Source organism: Gopherus evgoodei, chromosome 20 (assembly GCF_007399415.2).
Source record: "Gopherus evgoodei ecotype Sinaloan lineage chromosome 20, rGopEvg1_v1.p, whole genome shotgun sequence".
Taxonomy (NCBI): domain Eukaryota; kingdom Metazoa; phylum Chordata; order Testudines; family Testudinidae; genus Gopherus; species Gopherus evgoodei.
The window spans coordinates 8,418,980-8,439,526 of NC_044341.1; the positions used below are offsets into that span (position 1 = coordinate 8,418,980).

At 48.8% G+C, this 20,547-nt stretch overlaps 1 protein-coding gene across 6 annotated transcripts in view; it reads left to right on the forward strand.

Moving 5' to 3' along the window:
* Positions 1-17,527, forward strand: part of GRHL3 (grainyhead like transcription factor 3) — a 44,741-nt gene extending 27,214 nt beyond the window's left edge. For all 6 annotated transcript variants that reach the window (XM_030539326.1, XM_030539327.1, XM_030539323.1 and 3 more), the window contains 8 exons: positions 578-736; positions 2,939-3,017; positions 4,630-4,763; positions 6,117-6,154; positions 6,846-6,934; positions 7,198-7,283; positions 8,527-8,591; positions 16,662-17,527. In XM_030539326.1, coding sequence (XP_030395186.1) covers positions 578-736; positions 2,939-3,017; positions 4,630-4,763; positions 6,117-6,154; positions 6,846-6,934; positions 7,198-7,283; positions 8,527-8,591; positions 16,662-16,776 — 765 coding nt within the window. In that variant the 3' untranslated portion in view covers positions 16,777-17,527. The remainder of the gene's footprint in view (positions 1-577; positions 737-2,938; positions 3,018-4,629; positions 4,764-6,116; positions 6,155-6,845; positions 6,935-7,197; positions 7,284-8,526; positions 8,592-16,661) is intronic.
* The last annotated feature ends 3,020 nt before the right edge of the window (positions 17,528-20,547 follow it).

Consider the following 20,547-nt stretch of genomic DNA (forward strand, 5'->3'; position numbering starts at 1 on the left):
CCCGCTGAAGATGACGGGAGCATTTCTGTTGCCTTAATAGTGCCCAGGGAGGCCTTTGGCAGGGCTGTGAGGAACAGGTTGCAACATCATTAGAACATCAAGATTGTCCAAACCAAAGTGTCCCTCTGGATGGACTGTGCTATCTGCGGGGAGTAGGCTGTGAAGAGCAGATGGGAAGATGCAAGGAGGGGTGAGGCAGCATGTGGTCGTGATGGGGAATGTAGTGAGTGCAGCCCTAGGGCCAGGTTCCCCATCGCCCTGCATCTGGGGCAGCCATTTACACCCGTGCAGAGATGGCATGAGGCACGACTGAATTGGAATGGGAATGTTACACTCACTCCTGGCTGGTGTAAGTCACTGCATGCAGGCAGTGCAGGGCAGCAGAGAACCTGCTAGATCTAAGCTGGTGAGGAGTGATTGAGTACGTGCTGGAGGAAGGTTGAGAAGGCTGGACGGATGAATCTCAGAAGCACCGAAGAGTCGATTGCCCTCTGATGACATCCTTCCCTCTGTCATTTAAAATCCTGGGATTACAGGTGAGCATTCAAGCTGTGACATTCTCCCTTCTTATCTGCAGGTTTTTATTGGGGTGAATTGCCTGAGTACAGACTTCTCCTCCCAGAAAGGAGTGAAGGGCGTCCCTTTAAACCTCCAGATCGACACCTACGACTGCGGCCCTGGGACAAGCCGGCTGGTGCACAGAGCTGTCTGCCAGATCAAGATCTTCTGCGATAAGGTAGAGCCTCTCCCTCCCTTCGGAGAAGTGCTTCCAGGGAATTTTATACTCACTCCAAACGAGCACAAAAGATCTGGAGCCACTGACTGAGTTGGAGGGGATGAAAACCCAGAACAACCCAGAGGGCATGACTGAATAGACAGATTCAGCCATCTTGGGGTGAGGAGATTGAGTTAGCCAGTGTGTCTGGATCACTGAGATCACAGGAGTTAGAGATGGACAGAACCGATGGAGGATCTCATCCGTCTCTGGCCTAAGTAGGGTTCTGCCCTGTAACTTATTCTCTAGTCCTGTCCCTGTCAAATGTTAAGACTCAAGATCTGAGATTTTCCCCACTCCCTTCGGAGGCTGATTTGCAGTTTTGTAGCTCTCAGGGTTTGAAGGTTTTTCCTAATGGCACTTTAAAGACTGGTGGCACCTTAAAGACTAACAGATTTATTTGAGCATAAGTTTTCGTGGGTAAAAAACCTCAGTTGAGATCTTTAAGGTACCACCAGACTCCTCGTTGCTTTTGCGGATACAGACTAACACGGCTACCCCCTGATACTTGACACCATGCAAGGTTTTTCCTGATGTTTAGCCTATATTTTCCATTTTAAAGGGAGGTGGTTTTTTCTTAACTTTAGAAATATCAGGAAGGCCTGGTCTTATTTTCCTGAAAGACCTCTGGGAGGTGTTCAGGCTATTTACTGTGAGTTCCTGCCCCTTAGGATGTGGAATCTTTTTAACAAGGGCTTCCATTATCCTAAGTGTTAATTAGTCAATGAAGTTAACTATGTATTAATTAAAAAAAAATTAAGTAATTTGACTAATAATTCCATCCCCTTTCAATTGATCAGATTTTACACTCTTAAAATTCCACTACTTTCCAGTCACCACAGAGTCTTCCAATCCAAGGCGGGTCAGGTTCTCCGATACCATGGTGATGGGTAGATAGTGTGTCATATTTAACTCAACAGGGGGGCATTGTGGCCTAGTGGGTGAAGCATGTACAGGACTGTGACTCAGGAGACCTGGGTTCTAATTCCCTGCTCTGCTACTGGCCTGCTGGGTGATGTTGGCAAGTCACTTCCCCTGTGTGTGTCTCAGTTTCCCCATCTGTAAAATGACACTTCTCTCCCATTGTAAACTGCTTTGAGATCTACTGATGAAAAGTGCAATGTAAGAACAAAGTGGTATTATTAAAAGAAAAAGGCAACAAAAATGATTAGGGGTATGGAACAGCTTCCATATGAGGAGAGATCAATAAGATTGGGGTTTTTCAGGTTGGAAAAGGTACGACTAAGTGGGGGATAAGATAGAGGTCTATAAAATCATGACTGATGTGGAGAAAGTGAATAAGGAAGTGTTATTTACTCCTTCTTATAACACAAGAACAAAGGGTCACCAAATGAAATTAATAGGCAGCAGGTTTAAAACAAACAAAAGTATTTCTTCACAACACGCAGTCAACCTGTGGAACTCTTTGCCAAAGGATGTTGTGAAGGCCAAGACTCTAACAGGGTTCTAAAAGGAACTAGATAAGTTCAAGGAGGGTAAGTCCATCAATAGCTATTAGCCAGGATGGGCAGGGATGGTGTCCCTAGACTCTGTTTGCCAGAAGCTGAGAATGGGCGACTGGGGATGGATCACTTGATGATTACTGGTTCTGTTCATTTCTTCTGGGGCGCCTGGCATTGGCCACTGTCGGAAGACAGGATACTGGACTAGATGGACCTTTGGTCTGACCCAGTGTGGCTGTTCTTATGTTCATAAAAGGCTTGCCGACAGGACCTTTTCAAATCCTGCTGCGCCCTCACAAACAGCACATTCTGTCTGTGCCGGTGCTGCTGTTATGGAGACTGACAGGGTTAGCTGCCTTTTGTTGCTCTCCATTTAAGAGGCAAATGTCCAATAAAAACAACAATGGGCCAGATTCTCTGCTGAGCCGCAATTTCCCCTGAAGTCAATGGAGTTGCACCAGCAGGCAATTTACTCCAATCTTCACAGCATATTAAAAGGTAAAGGTAAGACGTGATCTGAGCCCAGACCTGGGAGTTCGGACTCCTCAGTGCTGATCCCAGCTCTGACACAGTCTCATACTTTGGCCTTGGGTAAGTCACTTAGCCCCTCTGGGCCTCAGTTTCCCAGGGATGTTTAATGTAAAGCAGAGTACTGTTAACACTGTAGCTGGAGCTAATTTTTGCCTAACTTTCCCCACAGGGAGCAGAGAGGAAAATGCGGGACGATGAGCGCAAGCAGTTCAGAAGGAAAGGAAAATGCCTGGACTCCAATAACAACGGTTAGTACAAGGACTAGTGACCAGGGGGGAACAAGGGGCCTGATCCAAAGCCCACTGAAGTCAATAGGACTCTTTCCACTGACTCCAGTGAGCTCTGGATCAGGCCCAGAGTTAGTCGCTAAACAGTGTACTTGGATTAGATTTACCCAAGCTACCATCAGAGCCAGAAAGCAGTGTGCGCCCAGGACAGGGAGACAGGAGAGCCTGGGCTCTCTGTGTAGCCTGCAGCAATTTGCTCAGATCCTGCAGAGACGGATAGAGATTAAGTGCCTAGATGGACAGATAGACCGAACCTCTCTCTGTCCTAGTGATGATACCTGTCTGAGCAAGGTGTTGGGAGGATGTATTCGTCCTGGCTGGGAATGCTTTGAAAATGTTGCACACTGTCTGAGAACTGGGCTAAACTGTTGCTCCCATTGGAATGTGAAATAATTTAACGTGGGTGAAGAGAGAGTGAAACAGGGATTTGTTATGTTAATTACCATCGCCCTGTCCTTCCTAATGCGATATTCTACGATTGTGGCTTGTCCTTTGTTGCTTGTGCAAGTCTATTTGAGCGGGGTAGTGGTGGGGCACCTACTAGAGCCAACACGCAGTGGGGGGTAACAAAAGGCAGATGGTTCCTTCATGCAAGAGAAGTTTCTAAGGAGGGTTTTCCGGGGAGGCTGGTGTATCAGGCTCTGCACACCACATCACTTGTCCCTTTCCACTCCCCGGGTGTTGGTTCCAAGGGCCGTAGTTCCTGTCTGATGGCCGGGGGTCCATGGGCAATGAGATGGTCTTGGGCCTGTTGAGTGGGCACCTAGAGGTGGTTCCTTCAAGGCATGAGTGAGGCACGTGAGCGCAGTGGGGAAGCTCGCACTGCGATACCCATTCTGGGGTTAAACGGGGCTTGTCTCCAGGACTGTTAACCTCCTCCTGGCAGGGACCAACACTGTCCATCTTTCAGCCCAGGAGGAGGGAGCTGGGTGAGCAGGAGGGTTCTCTGCCTCTGTGGGACTTTTTTCTGGTCCCATGTCCATGCGTGCATCCAAGCACAGTTGCTCTGGGCAGCATCCACTGACTCTTTGGACTTGGTCTCGGTGCAGTGGGTGCTGTCTGGGTTCTTCCGGTTCACCCATTTTGACCTTGTGACCTGCGTCCCCATTCCTGTTTTATTTTTTGTTGCCTATGCTCCTTTGACGTCTGGGTTCTGTGGTCCATCCCTCACCTGTGCCAGTGGGGCCTTTTGGTCTGGTAGGCTCCACCCACTGCTCCTCCTCATCAGGTTGGCTAGTGTCTTTCACCAGCATGAATGGCTCTTCCAATAAGGACAAATAAAATAAAACCTCCCTTGGAAACCATTAAGGGTAAAGGCCATGAAATGTCCTAAATTTGCACAGTGATTCTATCCATCTACAGATGAGAGTTAGGGCTTCATTCGCTGCTCATTACAAAATATCTTGAGTTTCATGCACTCTGTATAACACGTGAGTAACTCTTAAAGCTTTGGGCTGTTGGTTCTCAGGGCATGTGCGTAAATCTCTGTCATAATGGGACAGATCTCACTGATGTGATGAAGCTGCAGACTGGCAAAGGTTTTCTGAAATAAGATTTCTTGTTGTTCCCTTAGGTTTGAAAGGCTGTTTGCTGTCTGGCTTTCGAGGGAACGAAATCACATTCCTCAGGCCAGAGACGGATTTAGAAACCGAGCCAGTCTTGTTTATTCCAAATGTCCATTTTTCAAATCTTCAGAGATGTGGTGTGGTAAGTCCTTGTAAAAACATCCCCCAAACACACACAACTTGAAAGTTGGGTCAGGGGAGTGTGTCCAAGAGACGCTAATTGCATCGTGTAGAGGAAAAGAACCTACAGCGTCAATTTTATTAACTAACAATTTCAAGGTCAAGAGAGATTTAATTTGGGGAAATGTGAACTTGAGGAAAAGTTTTCTCAAGAAGGGTTGTATAAGGATTACCTGCAAATTTGCACAGTGGATTGAGCTGGAAAGAGCAAAAGCATTTGCAGAAAATGACCCCTAGCAAAATTCCTCTGTTCAAAACACCTCCATCTGTGGGATATCCCTCAGCTTCTCCCCGGCTTCTCTCTGTTCCCAATGATCCTCCCTCCAGCTGAGAAGAGCTGGGCTTCCAAACTGATCAGTAGTGCTCTGGAGGCCATCGCTCAAGAAGTTGAGCGCCTGTCTGAGTTTGTCCAAATGGGCAAATTCAGCCAGGACAGCATTGTGGCGTCTCAGCACCACATCTTCTTGCAACAGGATCATATTTTGGTGCAACAGTGTTGAAGCTAGGGGTCAGGAGAATTTGGCCTGCCACACCAGAATCTGCTGAGAAACCATGGGCTCTGGATTTAGAATCGATTGTGAGATTCAAGTGCCTTTTGGTTCTGACAAGATGTATATTCTGGACTGTTGTCTGTGGGATAGGAATCGCAGTGGATGAGACTCTGTCAGGCTTTCACGTAGTCAGAAAAACGTGGACGTGTGTTTGTTCTTTAATTACAGTTTCTTGGGGGGAAATGACAGTATAAGGGGGAAAAAATCATCGAACCTTTAAAACAAAAATATCAGCCGGGTTTGCAAACCTGAGACCAGCCCATGTTGTTGCATCCCCAGCTGAATTATTCTATTCCAGTGATGACATCATTGTCATGATGCTGCATCACCCCACGGCACATCACAACAAGGCATTTCATGGGCCCCCAGACTCCAGAATGTCCTGCAGTTGGGTAGACTCTTCCCATTGAAAAGGGGATAATGCTGCTCTACAAATGATGCCAAACTTCCCACCGGCCCCAGCAGCAGGGGATACGCTAAGAATCCATGGTTGAAATCTTGATTCCACTGAAGTCAATGGCAAAGCTACCCTGGATTTAAATGGAGCCAAGATTTCATCCCATATATGCACATCCCTCCCCTGAACCCTACACAGCATATTCTGCCTTCAGCTGCATGGCTGTAGCTAAGGACAGGATCGGGCCAGGATAGCTAAGGCGAGAATGAGCATCTTAGTGGGGAGCCCATCAAGGGACATCTTATGGGCTCTTGAAAACAAAATTTAAACTAAAACAATCTTTTGTTTTTCTTTCTTTTCATTCAAGATGCTTCCTGCTGCTGCTGTTCCTAACAATGTAAACAGGTAGGAAAGGACACTTTTTTTTTTTTTTGGACTTATCAATCTTTTCACCTCTTTGGGCCAGTAATTGTTTTTGTACATGTTGAGCTTAGCATGTGCACGCATATCAGCTAACTGCGGGCACGCCATCTGCCTGCACTGAAGTCTTCTCTCATGTAAAGGTGTGGAATGGACTCTCATAACACGCAGCCCCACCCCCAAAAAGGACTGCTGTGATGTTTCCTTGACCACCCCGAAAAGCTATTGTGCTTATCATGCTAATCGGGTGACGGAACATGATTACAAATCAAAATGATCCCTGAAGTGGCTCGGAAGGGCTAAGATAGCCAAAGGCAGAGGCAGCTGTAAAGGAAGCCAAAAGAGAGAGAGAGACTCGCTTTCAAAGTCGCGGAGGTGGGAAGTTCAGATACCCACCTTGGCCTGATCCAAAAGTCAGTGGAAAGATTCTCATTAACATCAGTGGCTTTTGGACCGGGCCCAGTAATTCCGAGACGTTACATGTCTTTTGCCTGGGATATAAAATCAAACCCCTCGCTGCTTGTGATCACTGGAGAGCCCGTTGCACTCAAGGAGAGGGGTGTTATCTTCGGTGTCCTGGCCACAGTCCAACTCCGGTAATGCTTCTGTCACCGGCTGTTGGAATGTTTGCTTCTGTCATACGTCTTCCTGACGGTCTCCTCTCGTGTTTACTTAGATTGCCATTAAAACGGAGCTGTCCCTCGTTCTCGGACGAGTTTGATTCTTCACCTTCCAAACTAGCCAAAGAAGAAGATGCCAAGAGAGGTATTGTTATTACTGAGATTATCATAGCACCGAGCAGCCTGAACCAAAAGCCCAGGCCCCCATGTTGCTAGGTGCGGTGCAAACACAGAACATAGGGTCCCAGCCCCAAACAGCTTTCAGAACCTCCCCAATGGGAATTCAGTTCCTATGGCAAGGGGTTCATCACTTGGCCCAACTCACTCGGGATCTTCATTTAAATGGGATCCTACAAGCTTTGGAAATGTGCAACCAGTGGTTTAAAAGCTGCCTGTTGTCTATCCCAGTCTTGTTGTATGTGCGGAGGGAATCCGAGGAAGTATTCGATGCTCTCATGTTGAAGACACCAGATCTCCAAGGACTCAGGAATGCTGTAAGTTTTGTGCTGTGACTGTGCCGCATAAACTGCAGTGTGTTCTCTGACATCAGGGGTTGGGGAGGGGAGAGGGGGTGTTAGAATTAACTCCCTGTGCATGGGGCTCAGCACAAGGACAGGGCACCACTTCTATCTCACGCCTGCCCTGTTTGGAGGAGCTAAATGGTGCGTAGGCCGTGTGCTAAGAATTCCACCCCAGTGAAAAAGTCAGCGGATGCGTTGAGATCTGTAGCATGAGAGGTGAGCCCTCTCCAGGAGCACAGACCTTATCAGCGCAGTCTTTTGTTCAGATCACAATATAAAAGCCCTAGGATTCTCCTTTTATTACAGTGTTTTCGTATTTTCAGCTGTAAAACATCCCTCACCGTTCCCTGGCTCTATCTCCTGGGGATCTGAAGCCAGGGCAAGTCAACCTGCTATCCACCTTAGGATGGAATTTTCTGTTTGAGGAACACACAGGGCATATTTCTGTGATGATTATCAGAAGAATCCCCAATAACCCCAGCTCCTCTTTGGGGGGTGGAATAAAACAAACAATAAACCTAAATGATCCAATGGTGCCTTTATCACTGCTCTTTGGGGGGGGAGGGAGGGGTTGTTCCTTTTGCAAACATTTAAAAACAGAGCAGAGACAGGTTGCAGAATGTCGGGTTATAGCTTCCTCCCATGGCAATACAGCTAAGCAGACAAGAACCTTCACAGAAAATGCTGCAGAATGAATGTAAAACTCTCCCTCAACTTCCAAACCTGCTCAAAGCATCATCAAAGCGCTTATGATGCTAGAAGCCTTTGCAGCTTGACCCAGAACCTCAGCAAAAGTCGTGATCGCAAGGGATTCAGGGCTATCAGAGTCAGACGTGCACTTTCTGTTGATAATGAGCAGCATCAAACCAAAAGCTGGAAGGTGCAGAGGCTTTGCACAGGTGCATTAGTCTCTCTCTCTGTGCCGAGGAGGTGACTCCCCAAGGTCACGTACCACTTCAGTGATGGAACCTGGAGTTATCACCCAGGTCTCCTGCGTCCCGTGGAACCAAGCAGCAAAAGGCCAGATTACCGTGGTAACCCCAGTATAAGCTACATTATTGCTCTAGCATTTATTTATAAGGAGGAGGGGGGGAAATTCCTCCAGTGAGGAATGACCCTACAGCAAAGGCCCCTTTTATTTTAACTGCTGGGATTTCATTCTGAATGTGCAAAAAAAAAAAAAAAAGATTTTAAAGTGTAACGTTTTCTCCTGCAGATTTCAGAAAAATATGGGCTGCCTGAAGAAAGCATCTATAAAGTCTATAAAAAGTGCAAACGAGGGTAAGCAAATCTCCGATCTGCATTTGCACTGCGTGTCTAGGATCTTTGTACCCTTTGGTGCCCTGCCATGAGATGAAGCCGTATTTTAACAAGATAATAAATACCAAAGCTATGAGAGGTCTGTGCCATTTGGAGCATATAAAACACAGAACTCTTTCTGCCTTTAAAGATTTGGGATAACGTTTGTTTGTACTAACTTTATTCTGAGTGGTGAAGTCTCCTCGGGAAAGGTGAGGGGAGGAGCTGGTTGGGTTGTTTAATGGATGATCTCTCAGAGTGAAAGCCTGGGCTTAGAGAGAATTTATCTTATCTCAATCTGCAAGGTACAAATGTTTGCTTCTCACAACTAGTGTGCATAACTGGCATCAGGCCTTGCCCGGATCAGGACTGACCAGTGCGGAGACTGTTGAGCAGCAGAGAAAACAGCAGCGTTAGGAAGCTTTGCATTGTGTTCCACTGACTCTTCCCAGGGTTAGGTACAAACAGGGCACCTTCATTCCCAGTTTTGCCAACTCATCAGCCATCACTCGCCCGTGGAGTGATCCACAGCCATGGGAGTCCTTCCTGGACTCTGGTAGGTGATGGTCAGACCCTACGTATGAACACGAACCCTGAATTTATAGATGCCAGGGACAGAATGAACCTTAACAGGAATTTAGACATAAACTCTTGCCTTGATTAGGATTTGTATCTCCTGCTGATGGCACCGCTATGAAAACGTGTTGTTCTTTGGTGCATTGGTTTGACATGCTGGGGCAAGAGGCCCTGTGTAGAGCAACCGTCCAAGCCTGAGCTAGGTCAGTGGTGATGAAGGTTGTTACTATCTATTGGTTGTCTGGTGGCTCATGTGGGATGCGTCTCAGCTGGTTCCGGTGTGTTCACATCACAAAGCACCACCTTTGTAGGTACTAGCTGGCTCCCAGTGTTCATAGTCCCAAGGATTGACTAACCCAGAGACTGAACTTCCTTCTCTCCCCTATAGGTGGTCCCTCCAGATCACTGTTAAGGTACATTGGTCAAGATCATCAGCTGGGGTAAACTGCTGTTGCTGCATTGACATGAATGGAGCTATGCAAATTCTCGCCGTCTGATGATCTGGCTCATTTCCCGTAGTGCTCTGTGGATAAATAAAGGACTCAGTCTCCGGAGCTGCCAATCCAATGTGAAATTCAATGGAAAATAAAAATTCAGGGGCAATGTAAAAAATTTCCAAGAGCTCTCCGAAAACTCAAGAACTTTGGGCTCCATCTCCACTAACAATAGAATGAATGAGACTGGGAAAGTCCTCTTAGGCCTGGGTTACACTAGCGGGGGGTGTGAACTAAGATACGCAACTTCAGCTATGCTATTCGCTTAGCTGAAGTCGAAGTATCTTAGTTGAACTTACCTGGCCGTCCTCACGGCGGCGAATCGACTGCCACGGCTCCCCCGTCGACTCCACTTACTCCTCCTGCCGAGGTGGAGTACAGGCATTGGTTCGGGGATCGATTTATCGCGTCTCGTCTGGATACATCGAACACGACCCGCCCATCCGGCAGGTAGTATAGATGTACCCTTAGAGTCTGTCTTTGATAATCACGCAGGGTTAGTGAAGGTAGCTTTAGTCAGTGTTGGACAGTATTTTACTCTGGTACTTTTAATTCATACCTTTGCCTGTTAGCTATGGTAGAGGGCTCGTTAATGACTTCCCGGAAACAAACAGGTGGCCTTTTAGCTGCCAGGGCTGAGCTGTCTAAAAGTTTCCTTCAATGGCTCCAGAAGAGTAAAACCGTGTTGTGGTGGTGGTGCCTGCACATCCTGCCATGGCATTGTGGGAGATTAAGTTCAAGGATAGCCCTGTCCCTACCCTGATCTACAAAGTGACGGGAGGACTTTTCACACAACTCACAACTTACCTGTGGAACTCATTGCCATGGGATGTTGTGAAAGCCAAAAAATAATTTGGGTTGAAAAAAGAACTCGATAAGTTCATAGCAGACAGGTCTATTAATGGCTATTAGCCAAGATGGTCAGGGATGCAACTCCATGCTCTGGGTGTCCCTAAACCTGACAACCAGAAATTGGGAGTGGAAGACGGGGTGGCTCACTCCAAAACTCCCCCTGAAGCTCTGGTACAGGCCACTGTTGGAGACAGAATACTGGGCAAGATGGACAATGGGTGACCCACTGTGGCAGCTCTTATGGGAATAGACACTTTGAGGGGTATGCAGCGCGGTCCGTTCGTTCTCAGCTGATCATTTGATACTGTAATGCAGATCATGAGAACGGGTTTGCCGTGCAGCGGGCTTCTCGCTAATCTTCTGTCAAAGAGCTCATGTTGCCAGACAAAGAATACGTCGAGTGCACTTTCATTGTGCCCTACCCCCGCTGAGGCGCTTGTTATGTCTGGAAAACCGTGGTCCTGGGCCACCAAGCCGCAGCTTGACGTTATTGTGTACTGTTGTAATTATAACTTGGGAGCAGCGAACAGCAAATAGCAGCAATGCTGTCCTCGGAGACGGAGCAAATAGCTTTGTTAATCTGCCATTGTCTGAAAGGGAGGCTTTGATTGTTGAAGTTGAAGGGTCCCTCCTAGCCACGAGGTGATCCTTTGCTGAAAGAGCTCAAGAATTTCACCTGACGTTATTGTACAGAGTCTTGCTTTCTTTGCTAAGTGACCCCAGAGAAAAACACCCTCAGAGTTGAAGATTGGAGCTGGCGCCGCAGGTGGGAGATTGGGTTGTTTTGTAACCAAACCATGTGCAAAGTGTGATTTTTGAGGCATAATCAGACCTGACAGGGACCCTCCCCTCACCTCCCCTAAGTGGAAGAGCTAGTGCTTGTGCTTAGACAGGGTTGGGGGAGTCTGGGGAAGGGCTTCTGGGAATCAGCCTTTTCTTAGTTCAGACTGTAAGTGATTCTTAGAGGACCCCATGGAAGGTGAATCCAAACCCCAGTCAGTGATCTGCCCGGGCAAGCCTACTGCTGCTCTCCTTTTGGTTCCTGGTTCAGCCCCAAAGCTGCTGCTTCTGAAATTCTCTTTCGTATGTAACCTTAGAAATGGCTAATCTCTGTGACTGTCCCCAAGATGCTGGTGGGGGGAGAGTTTTGCTTTGTTGGGAGTTTGCAGGGCAATATGGCACTTGCTGAACATAACTACTTTGCGGATCCTGTGCAGCTCTGGGGCATTAGCTGAAACGCTCTTTAAACAGACCTTGTTACTCAGACACGCTGAGATATGTGCAAATAAAGCCAGCTCCTGCAGTCAGAGACACTGAGTTATAGCTGGCGTCTCTTGTACAATTGAGGACGTGCTAATCACGTCAGAAACCCTTCGGGGCTTGATCCTCATTGAAAACAATGGGCAAGATCCTCCACTGGTGTAAAATGGCGTAGCTCTGTTGACTTTAATGAAGCGACATGGCTTTACACCAACGGGGGATCTGGCCCATTGACTTCAGTGGAGCGGTGCATCCCTGAGAACAAGCAAATTGCTATTTTCCAGAACGTGCTCTGAAATAAAGAACTCTGAACCACTCCCTTCCCCCGACGAATGGGGAAAGACTCATCCGCTGCCAGGCTTATTTTCATAAATCTAGACAGCGAGTCCTCCACGCACAGAGATACGATCGCGCTTTGCAAGCACCAGTGACTGCCTGGAAAATGAATGAATTGTTTTGACTGGCGTAGGGCCAGGTTTTAGCGCAGAGGGAGGCAGAGAGGAGAATTAGAATGACCCCAGTTTGTGCATTCGGTGGTTTTGGTGACGGGGCTCCTGACAAGCGTCTAACAAGGCGGAAGAAACCGTCCCAGAATGTTGGCAGCGGCCAGGGTGTGCCGGGGGAGTTGAAAGGGACTCTCGCTGCTGGCCCATTCTGTTGATGTCCGTGTGAAAAAGTCTGAGTGAAGTAGGCTTCTCAGGGGAGATCTTCTAACACACTCTGCACTGGCATCTGTCTGGGAGTTTGACACTGAGGTCAGTGGGAACAGAGCAACAAGCAGCCCCGATTGCATCTGAAAATCTCATTTCATGGCTCAAGGCCTGGATGCAGGAAGGTGCTTAAATTTGTGTGTAGCTTTCAGCAAACAGGTAGCCCTGACTTCACTGGGACCGATCACATGCTTAGAGTTAGGAAGGAACCCGAGAATGTTCCTGAATCAAGGCCTTGATAGCCCTAGAGGTTGGCATCTTCTATCCAAAGACCAAGGACAACATGGGCAGTGGCAGTGCATGTCTCCCCCCTACACATACACATCTGCCCTCCTCAGCCCTGACATGGTGGAGCCCCCTCTGAAGACCAGAGTAGCTCGTCCTCTGTTCATACTGTCAATGGCCTCTCTGCTAAGACTGACCTCGGGGACGCCTCTTGTGAGGTGGGCTCCAAACAGGCATCAACTGGTAACTACGTTGTTACTGCTAACTTGGGTTGGAACTGACTGTGCTACCTGGCTGTGTGAATCTGAGTCCCCTGTGCAGATGAGTTCCTGTGAGGCAGGGGGGAAAAGGGTCTTGTCTGGTTGAGGGAACCACCTGTAACTTGATTTTTGTTTGTTACTCTGTCTGATACGAAGTTAATATTATGAAGTAATGAATGCTTGGGAGAAAGAATCAGCCAGGGGCTCTTATCCCTGCCCAAAACGGAGGAAGGAGGAAATTAAAAGGCAACATGTAAAGCAGACCAGATGAAATACCGTCATATCCAACTTGTAATTAACCTTTGGAACTCATTGCCAGCAGTTATTGGTGAGCAAATACCTCACTCAGCTTCAACCTCTGCTACAATCTACTAGATCTTAGGAGATTGCGAAATGTTTCCTGCTCTCCTAGCCTTAATTTTCCTTTTGCACAATTTCATCCCATTGCTTCACCCTAAGCAATTTTCTTTCTCCTTAGCATTTACTCTGTGGGCCTCGGCTGGTATCAACCAATGTGGCTCAGTGGAACAACCTTGATTTAGACCATCTGAAGGCATGGCATGAAAAGTGGTCCTTGGCAGCAGGGCCGGCTCCAGGCACCAGCAGGTGCTTGGGGTGGCCAACGGAAAAGGGCGGATGTCTGGCTCTTTGGCGGCAATTCGGTGGCGGGTCCCTCAGTCCCTCTCAGAGGGAAGGACCTGCCACCGAATTGCTGCCGAAGAATGAAGCGGCAGCGGAAGAAGTGCCACTGAAGTGCTGCCGATCACTGCTTTTTTCCCCCCTGCCGCTTGGGGCAGCGAAAACGCTGGAGCCGGCCCTGCTTGTCAGCATGGTGACCTACATGCTCCATTCAGCTCATAGGCAGATGACATGCGTTTCAGGATGACTAGTAGAAGTAATGGGCAAACTTCATAGAACTGTGAGCTTGGTCTGGATCTGCAATCTAAGGTCTGGATTTCTCTTCAGGACTTACCTGAATCTTTTTGACTGAGAAATCAGACTGGAAACCCAATAGCATGAGGTTCGTGTGACTCCCGGTGCCTCATGTCTAGGATGAATCGGAGAGAACCCATGTAACTTTGGGTTCTCTTTCCATGTTGGTCAAAAGTGCAGAGCAGCATGAAAACAGCAGATGAAGAAAGCTGACCCAACTTTCCGCAGTTCCCCATAAAGCTTGTATCTGATTCATACCTAGATGAAGGTTCAATTCAGTTAATAGTTTTAATGTTACTCAACATCTATAATGGACCTTTCACCAGGCGGCTGCTAAATGCCTGACTTAGGCAGGTAGCATCCCCATTCTACAGATGGGGAAACTGAGGTGATGTGATTTGGTCAGTGTCACAGAGGAAGTTGGTGGCAGAGCTGGGAAGTGGTGTGTTCACCCACTCTTGTCAGTGGGTAGCACTTTTCAAAGCTGAAATAAGGCTGGGTGGGACAAGTTGCTTCCAGACCAGATGCCTTTCCCAGCTGTAGGTGGATGAAATATGAAAGACTTTTTGGAGATGCCTCATTTGTCATTTAAAGTTACCATGGTTTTGGGTTGCATAAGGCAGCAGCGTGGGTCGGACACACCTGTGTGACACAGCCCTAGATTTCCACTCTGCATTTAAAGCAGCATGCAGCTGTCTACATCTGGGACGACTGGAATGGGCTTACACAGCAGAACTCCTACTACAAAAGTGGACAAGCAATTGAAGAATCTAAGAGGAGGGTAGGGGGATTTTGGCAGCTGGGTAGAATGTCATCCTATTCCACGACTGTTTTGCTTCTGGGGCTGCCAATCCACTCACCTTTCTATCTGCCCCCACAGCCTCTGGATCTCTGTCCTCTCTCATGTTCGCTACCAGAGGCTGGGGCCTCCTTGTTGTGTTTGTGTGACAAGTTACTTTGTGCCTCAGTTTACCCATGTGTCGTGTTTAATGCCCTCCACTGAAAGGCCCTAGATATAGGAAATCAACCTGCTTATAAAGCATTCTGAGATCTTCTGAAAAGTGCAATGAAGAGTAAGTTATTGAGCACCGGTCACAATTCTAAAGCATGTAATTAACAAATCTGAATGAAAAGGCAAAACTTGCCCCTTCACTTGTTTGTGCGCGTCCTGTTTCCAAGGCAATCTGACATTCCTTGAATTCTGCACTGTCTTAGAACGGATCGGCCAGATGCTCTGGTGCTGTCAGTTGGTGTATCTCCATTGACTGCCAAGGGACTTCAGTGATTTACACCACCTCTGTGCCTGACAAATAACAAGCTTTGCTAGAAACTGAAGCCTCTTTATTTCTGAGCATTGCACAGTTAATGCTATTGCCCCATCAGATCCCACTAGAGATCTGGAGGGAATGTGCTGTGTGCAATGAAAAACGGGTTGTTCTTTTTGCCACTTCCAAACGGTTCCAAGTGCCTTCTGTGATTTATGGGAACGTAGCTGTGCGAAGCCCTGTGACATCAATGATATTTTAATGAGGAACTCTACTATAATGGGGAGCCATGGCCATGGCTTTAAATCAACTGTTGAAATGCTTCTTCCCCTGCCCTTTGTAATTTCTGGTTCCAAGCAGTTGATTTTATGACTGTCAGTGAAGTTGTAATGAGTCCACGGCCAGGAAAGATGTGGCCGCTTGGAAGGAGCAAAGAATTTGGAGTGCTGGCTCTCCTGCTGATGCAGTATATTCAGGCAGCATGTGTTCTTCTCTGCATTTGGTGGATTAGCTACTGGGCCAACGAGGCCTGTGCCCAGCGGCCCCGGACAATTGGGGGGCTCTGGAAAAATGAGCGCTCCTGCATCCCACCCCGCTCAGCCCACCTAGCACTCCTGCCAGGGACTGGGGTCAGGCTGCAGGGGCTTGCTCTGCTCCGTCTGCCTGGCATTCCTGCTGCAGAGCAGGGAAAGTGCCCCAATCATGCTCCCTGGCAGGAGCGCCAGGCAGGTGGAGTGGGGCAAGTGCCTGCACCCCGACCCCACTCCCTGGCAGGAGCACCCAGGCAGAGGGGGGGAAGTCCCTCGCCCTGACAGGGGGGATAGGGGAGGAATGCAGCTGGAAGGGATGGGGAGGGGCTCCCACTTGCTCTGGCCCAGGGCCCCACAAAGTCTTAATCTGCCTCTGCCTCTCTGGGAGAACGGGCGTACAGCACTTACATTCTGCACAGGGATCTTGGCGGTTGTAAGTGGAAAAGACCCTCCCAGTCAATTCTCCGCATTGCAGCCCAACTCGGCAATGCCATGAAGCCCGGGGTAGGAGAAAGTGGACAATGCAGTATTCTGTGTGTGCCCTCCCAGCTCACCTGCTGCTGGTGTTAAATGAGGGGCTGGAAATGAGCCCCTGACTGCTTACCGCAGAGCCCCAGAAAGGAACCAATCGGTCACAATACGGGTCTGATTGCAAACTGGTTAGTAACAAGAACACGGACTGTTTGTATTGTGCTTTGCCTGTTCAAAGCTCTCTATAAAAGACTATCTGATCCTCCCAGCACCCGTGTGGCCCAGGCAGGTCAGTCCTATTATTGCACCTAGGTGGAAACTGAGGCACAGTGATGTGCTAGGACTTGTGTAAGGCCACCTGGCAAGTCAGTGGGAAAGTCAGGACGAGAACTCAGCATGTCTCAGTTCCCACCACTCCTCAGCTGAAGTGACTGCCTGAAATATACGCCCCTAATCCAATCTCTCTCCTCTCCTAGCATCTTGGTGAACATGGATAACAACATCATCCAGCACTACAGCAACCACATGGCTTTTTTACTGGACATAGTGGAAGCAGAGGACAAAATCCAGATCATCCTCAAAGAGCTCTAAAGAGCCTAGGGCTGCACTTACGCTGGGACTTCTCTCCCGAAGCCGGCGAGCTGGACCCAAACGGAACACAACCTCATGCCACACCTCATTGCCTGTACTTGAACACGTCCCCCTGGGGAGGAGACGCTCAGCGCGAGGAAGTGCTTGGACAATCCATTCTCAATGTGAACGTGGAACTTCTCGCCATTGAATTTATTATTATTAATTATTATTATTATTTGTATTTTGTATTTTCTTCCCCCCAGGCAACAGGTCGGAGCTTCTGTTTCACGGTTGAGATAGCAGATCTGCTAATAGGGTTGTCCAATGGCAGCCTACACACAGACAAACAAACGCTTTTGTTCACCCCTTGTCTTGGCCTGTTGCTGAATCGACCACAGGCAGCAGCTTTCTACTAAACCATCAGTCATGCAGAACCTTCAAACAGGGCTGATCCTGGCCGGCAGCTCCTCGCTCCAAAGAGACTTTCTCAGATGCATTGAAACATGGCTGCTAAACAGATGCTGCCGGCTCTGGGCACGGCCCCTCCACCTCACCCCGGATGTAAATACCACGCGTCAGCCGTTTGTTTTATACGTTTCTAATGTACCCTTCCTTTTATATTTTGTATATGTATAAATATGCCTTGTTTTATATTTGACCCAGCACCAGGACACTGAGAGCATTTCAAAACCGGGCTGCATCACATTTCCCCGGGAACTCGTTTTTATAACTGTGTTGTTGGGTTTTTTGTATATTCCATAGCAATAAAGGTTCGGAGATGGAAAGTGGATGTGTTCTTGCCAAACTTGGTGGGGCTTTGGGAGGACTAGGCAGGACCCATTGGGAAAGGGGGAGGGAAGCAGAGAAAGGATTACAAGTTGTTTCATGGGCCACGTGCTGGGTAATAGCATGAAGATTCCACACTTGTAAAACTGAACTGGTTCTTTATTAAGAGGACAGTTCACAGGGAGGCTGCAGCCAGCATTCTAGCCATGTGGCCACAGACTGACTTCCAGCTGTCTCCTCCAAACTCGTCCTTCCTGCAACCCATGTGCCTCCCTCCAAGTCCATGTTACAGAATGAACACTTAGCTCCTGGATGGAGCTCAAAGTGTGCTTAGAACCATTCAGTAACCCTCACACACCCCTGGGTTCGAATGGGGAGATTATCTCCATTCTGTGCATTCGGAAACTGAGACATCCGCCCTACTTATCCCTGCTAAGGATAATTCCACTATCTTCCTCTCCCTAACACTCACAAGGCTCCATGGTCTTCCATCCTCAGACAACAGCCCTTCCTCAGTAGGGTCCTTCTGTGCCAGATGAAGTCATAGGCCCATGGCCAGGGCCTCAGCTCCTGGAGTCCTGTGATTATTGTATCAGAATCTCAGCATTTATTTAAAAAAAAAAAGACACAAATGTCTGGTCCCTGTAACTGGGAAGGAAAGTGTGAAAACATGACCCAAGTGTAACCCGGGCAGCAATGTCTACCTGAGTCTGCTGAGAGCCTGGAACATGAGTTGCCCATATGCATCTCAATGGGGTGTTAACTCCAAGACTTCCTGCCACCATTTCCCCAGAGGGCTCAGTGTGCATCAGGAGTGAGTAGCAGGCCCAACCTGCCTACATTCCAGCTGCTGAGGTAAGTACTGAAGGGTCTCTGCCAACAGGGATGGGGGGCACTGCTGCAGCTCCAGACATGGAGGGTGAGGAGATCCCCTGCTGCCACTCCTGGGTGGGGCAAATGAGGCTTTTGGCACTGTCCCTGCCTTTGTGGGGATGGAGGGGAGGCGCCCTGCTGCTGCAAGTGGGCCCACAGGCGTGGGGCCTTGGGTGGGGCTCAGCTGGAGAAGAGGATGAGCTGGCCATAAGGGAGCCTGTAGGAGGTGAGGGGCCGTGTGAACAGTAGGGTCAACTCTGCCTCTCCAAAAACTGCTTTTTGGTAATTGCCGGCCCCGTCCCATCTCGTCCCATCCCTCTCCCATGTGAGTTAGGAGCAGAGCATAAATGGAGGCAGCGGGGGAGAGGGATGAGAGGGAAGTGGGTGAGTGGTGGGAAAAGAGGGGCATAAGGGGAGATCTGGAGGAGTCGAGAATAAATCCTCCCCAGCCTATCGACCAGGTTTCGAAAGCTCTGCAGCGTCTTTCTGTGGATCCTAATTACCGGACAAGGAGTCAGGACTCCTGGGTTCTATGTCTGGCTCTGCCCATAACTCACTTACTTCCTGGCTTAGTTGCCTCAGTTTCCCCACCTGTAAAGTGGGAGTGAGCATTAATCCTGCCTTTGGAAACAGCTGTGTGGCCTCATAGCTGGAAAGTGCCATAGAAGAACTAAGCATAAAAAAAAGTAAATGCCCAATTCATTTCCACTAAGCTTCTGGCAGTTTGGGGCGCCGGGGGGCTGGGCAGACACACACTGTGGGCCAGGCAGGAGTGTGTGCGTGTGTGTGGGGAGGCCGTGGACTCTCGGATTATTGGTTCTATTATCCCAGGGATTAATTTGGCCTGTTGGTTGTCCAGGGTAGGTGCTGTCTCTTTCCTGACTCAGGTGACATCTGAATGCAGATCATCAGTAAGAACAACAGGCAGAACCATGGAAAACGTTCAGCCAGGTGCCGGAGCGTGCCGTGCTCCCTGGGTCAGAGCTTGTCAATGGTAATGCTGGGTCTCAATGAATGTTTCCTGTGGCAATGAAAGAGCCTCAGCTACTGACTCTCCTGTCTTATTTCTAGTTTAGTGGTTACCATCTTCCTTCAGTTTCCACTGGCGACGTGAGTCTCCCATGTAGTTCAGTTGCATTCTCAATAGCTGCCATCGCCTGTGGAGAGGGGCAGGGGATACACCCGTGTGCAGATCAGGGGAGCAGAGGCAGTGGAAGGGGGGTCAGAGTTTTCAGAGCCTGCAGAGAAGTTGCCTGATCAGGTTAGGGGCTGGGCTGAGAGGCGCAGTACAGATTTCTGGAAGCTGCAAGAAAAACATGGTTCTATTTCCCACCCATAATGTTGCAAGGTTTCTGTGATTATCACAAATCCCTCAGTGAGTCAGTTGCTCTGCTGGAAAATCCAGTTTTGCCCACCCTCTGAGTGCATCGTGTTTCCTTACAGCCCGTCCTCTCGCCCAACTGACTGGCAGTGGGCACGCAGAGGAGTACCCCTGCCATCCAGGATGGTGCAGAGGAAAGGGGAGAGCCATTTTTCAGTTGGGAGGGGGGCAGAGAATGGTGGGAAGTGGTTCATCCATACTGGCTATGCCCATGGCAGGTGAATTGAGACTAGGCGTCAAATGTACCCATGGTGTAAATCCATTGAAGTAATGCAGTTACACCAGGGATGAATCTGCCCTTGGATGTGATTCTCTTCTTCACACCAGTGCAATTCCATGGACTCCAGTGGGTTTCCTTGTGCTTTTCACCAGTGAGCGAGCAGAATAAGGTTGCAAGCAATCGAACGGCGCTGTGCCACTTTGCACCAGCTGGGAACCCGGCCTGAAGTTTTGCCGGGTGGGAACTGCTGCTTCTGGAGCTGCTGCAGCCCTTTGCACGAGTGCAGCCAGAGCTCCACTATTCCGAGCGGGCTGCATTTCACACTCGCTTTGCGCTGGTCTAAGTGGCCACACGACGTGGAGGGCAGGAGAGGATCAGGAACGTATTTTGATGCAAGCAAAATGTGAACCTGCCTTCATCCTGATCTCACACCCATTTCATATCGAGGAAACGCCATTGATTTCAGCAAATGTCAGCTGATTCACAGCAGCGTGAGAGCAAGCCCAGCCCCCCCCCTCCACCGTCCTGC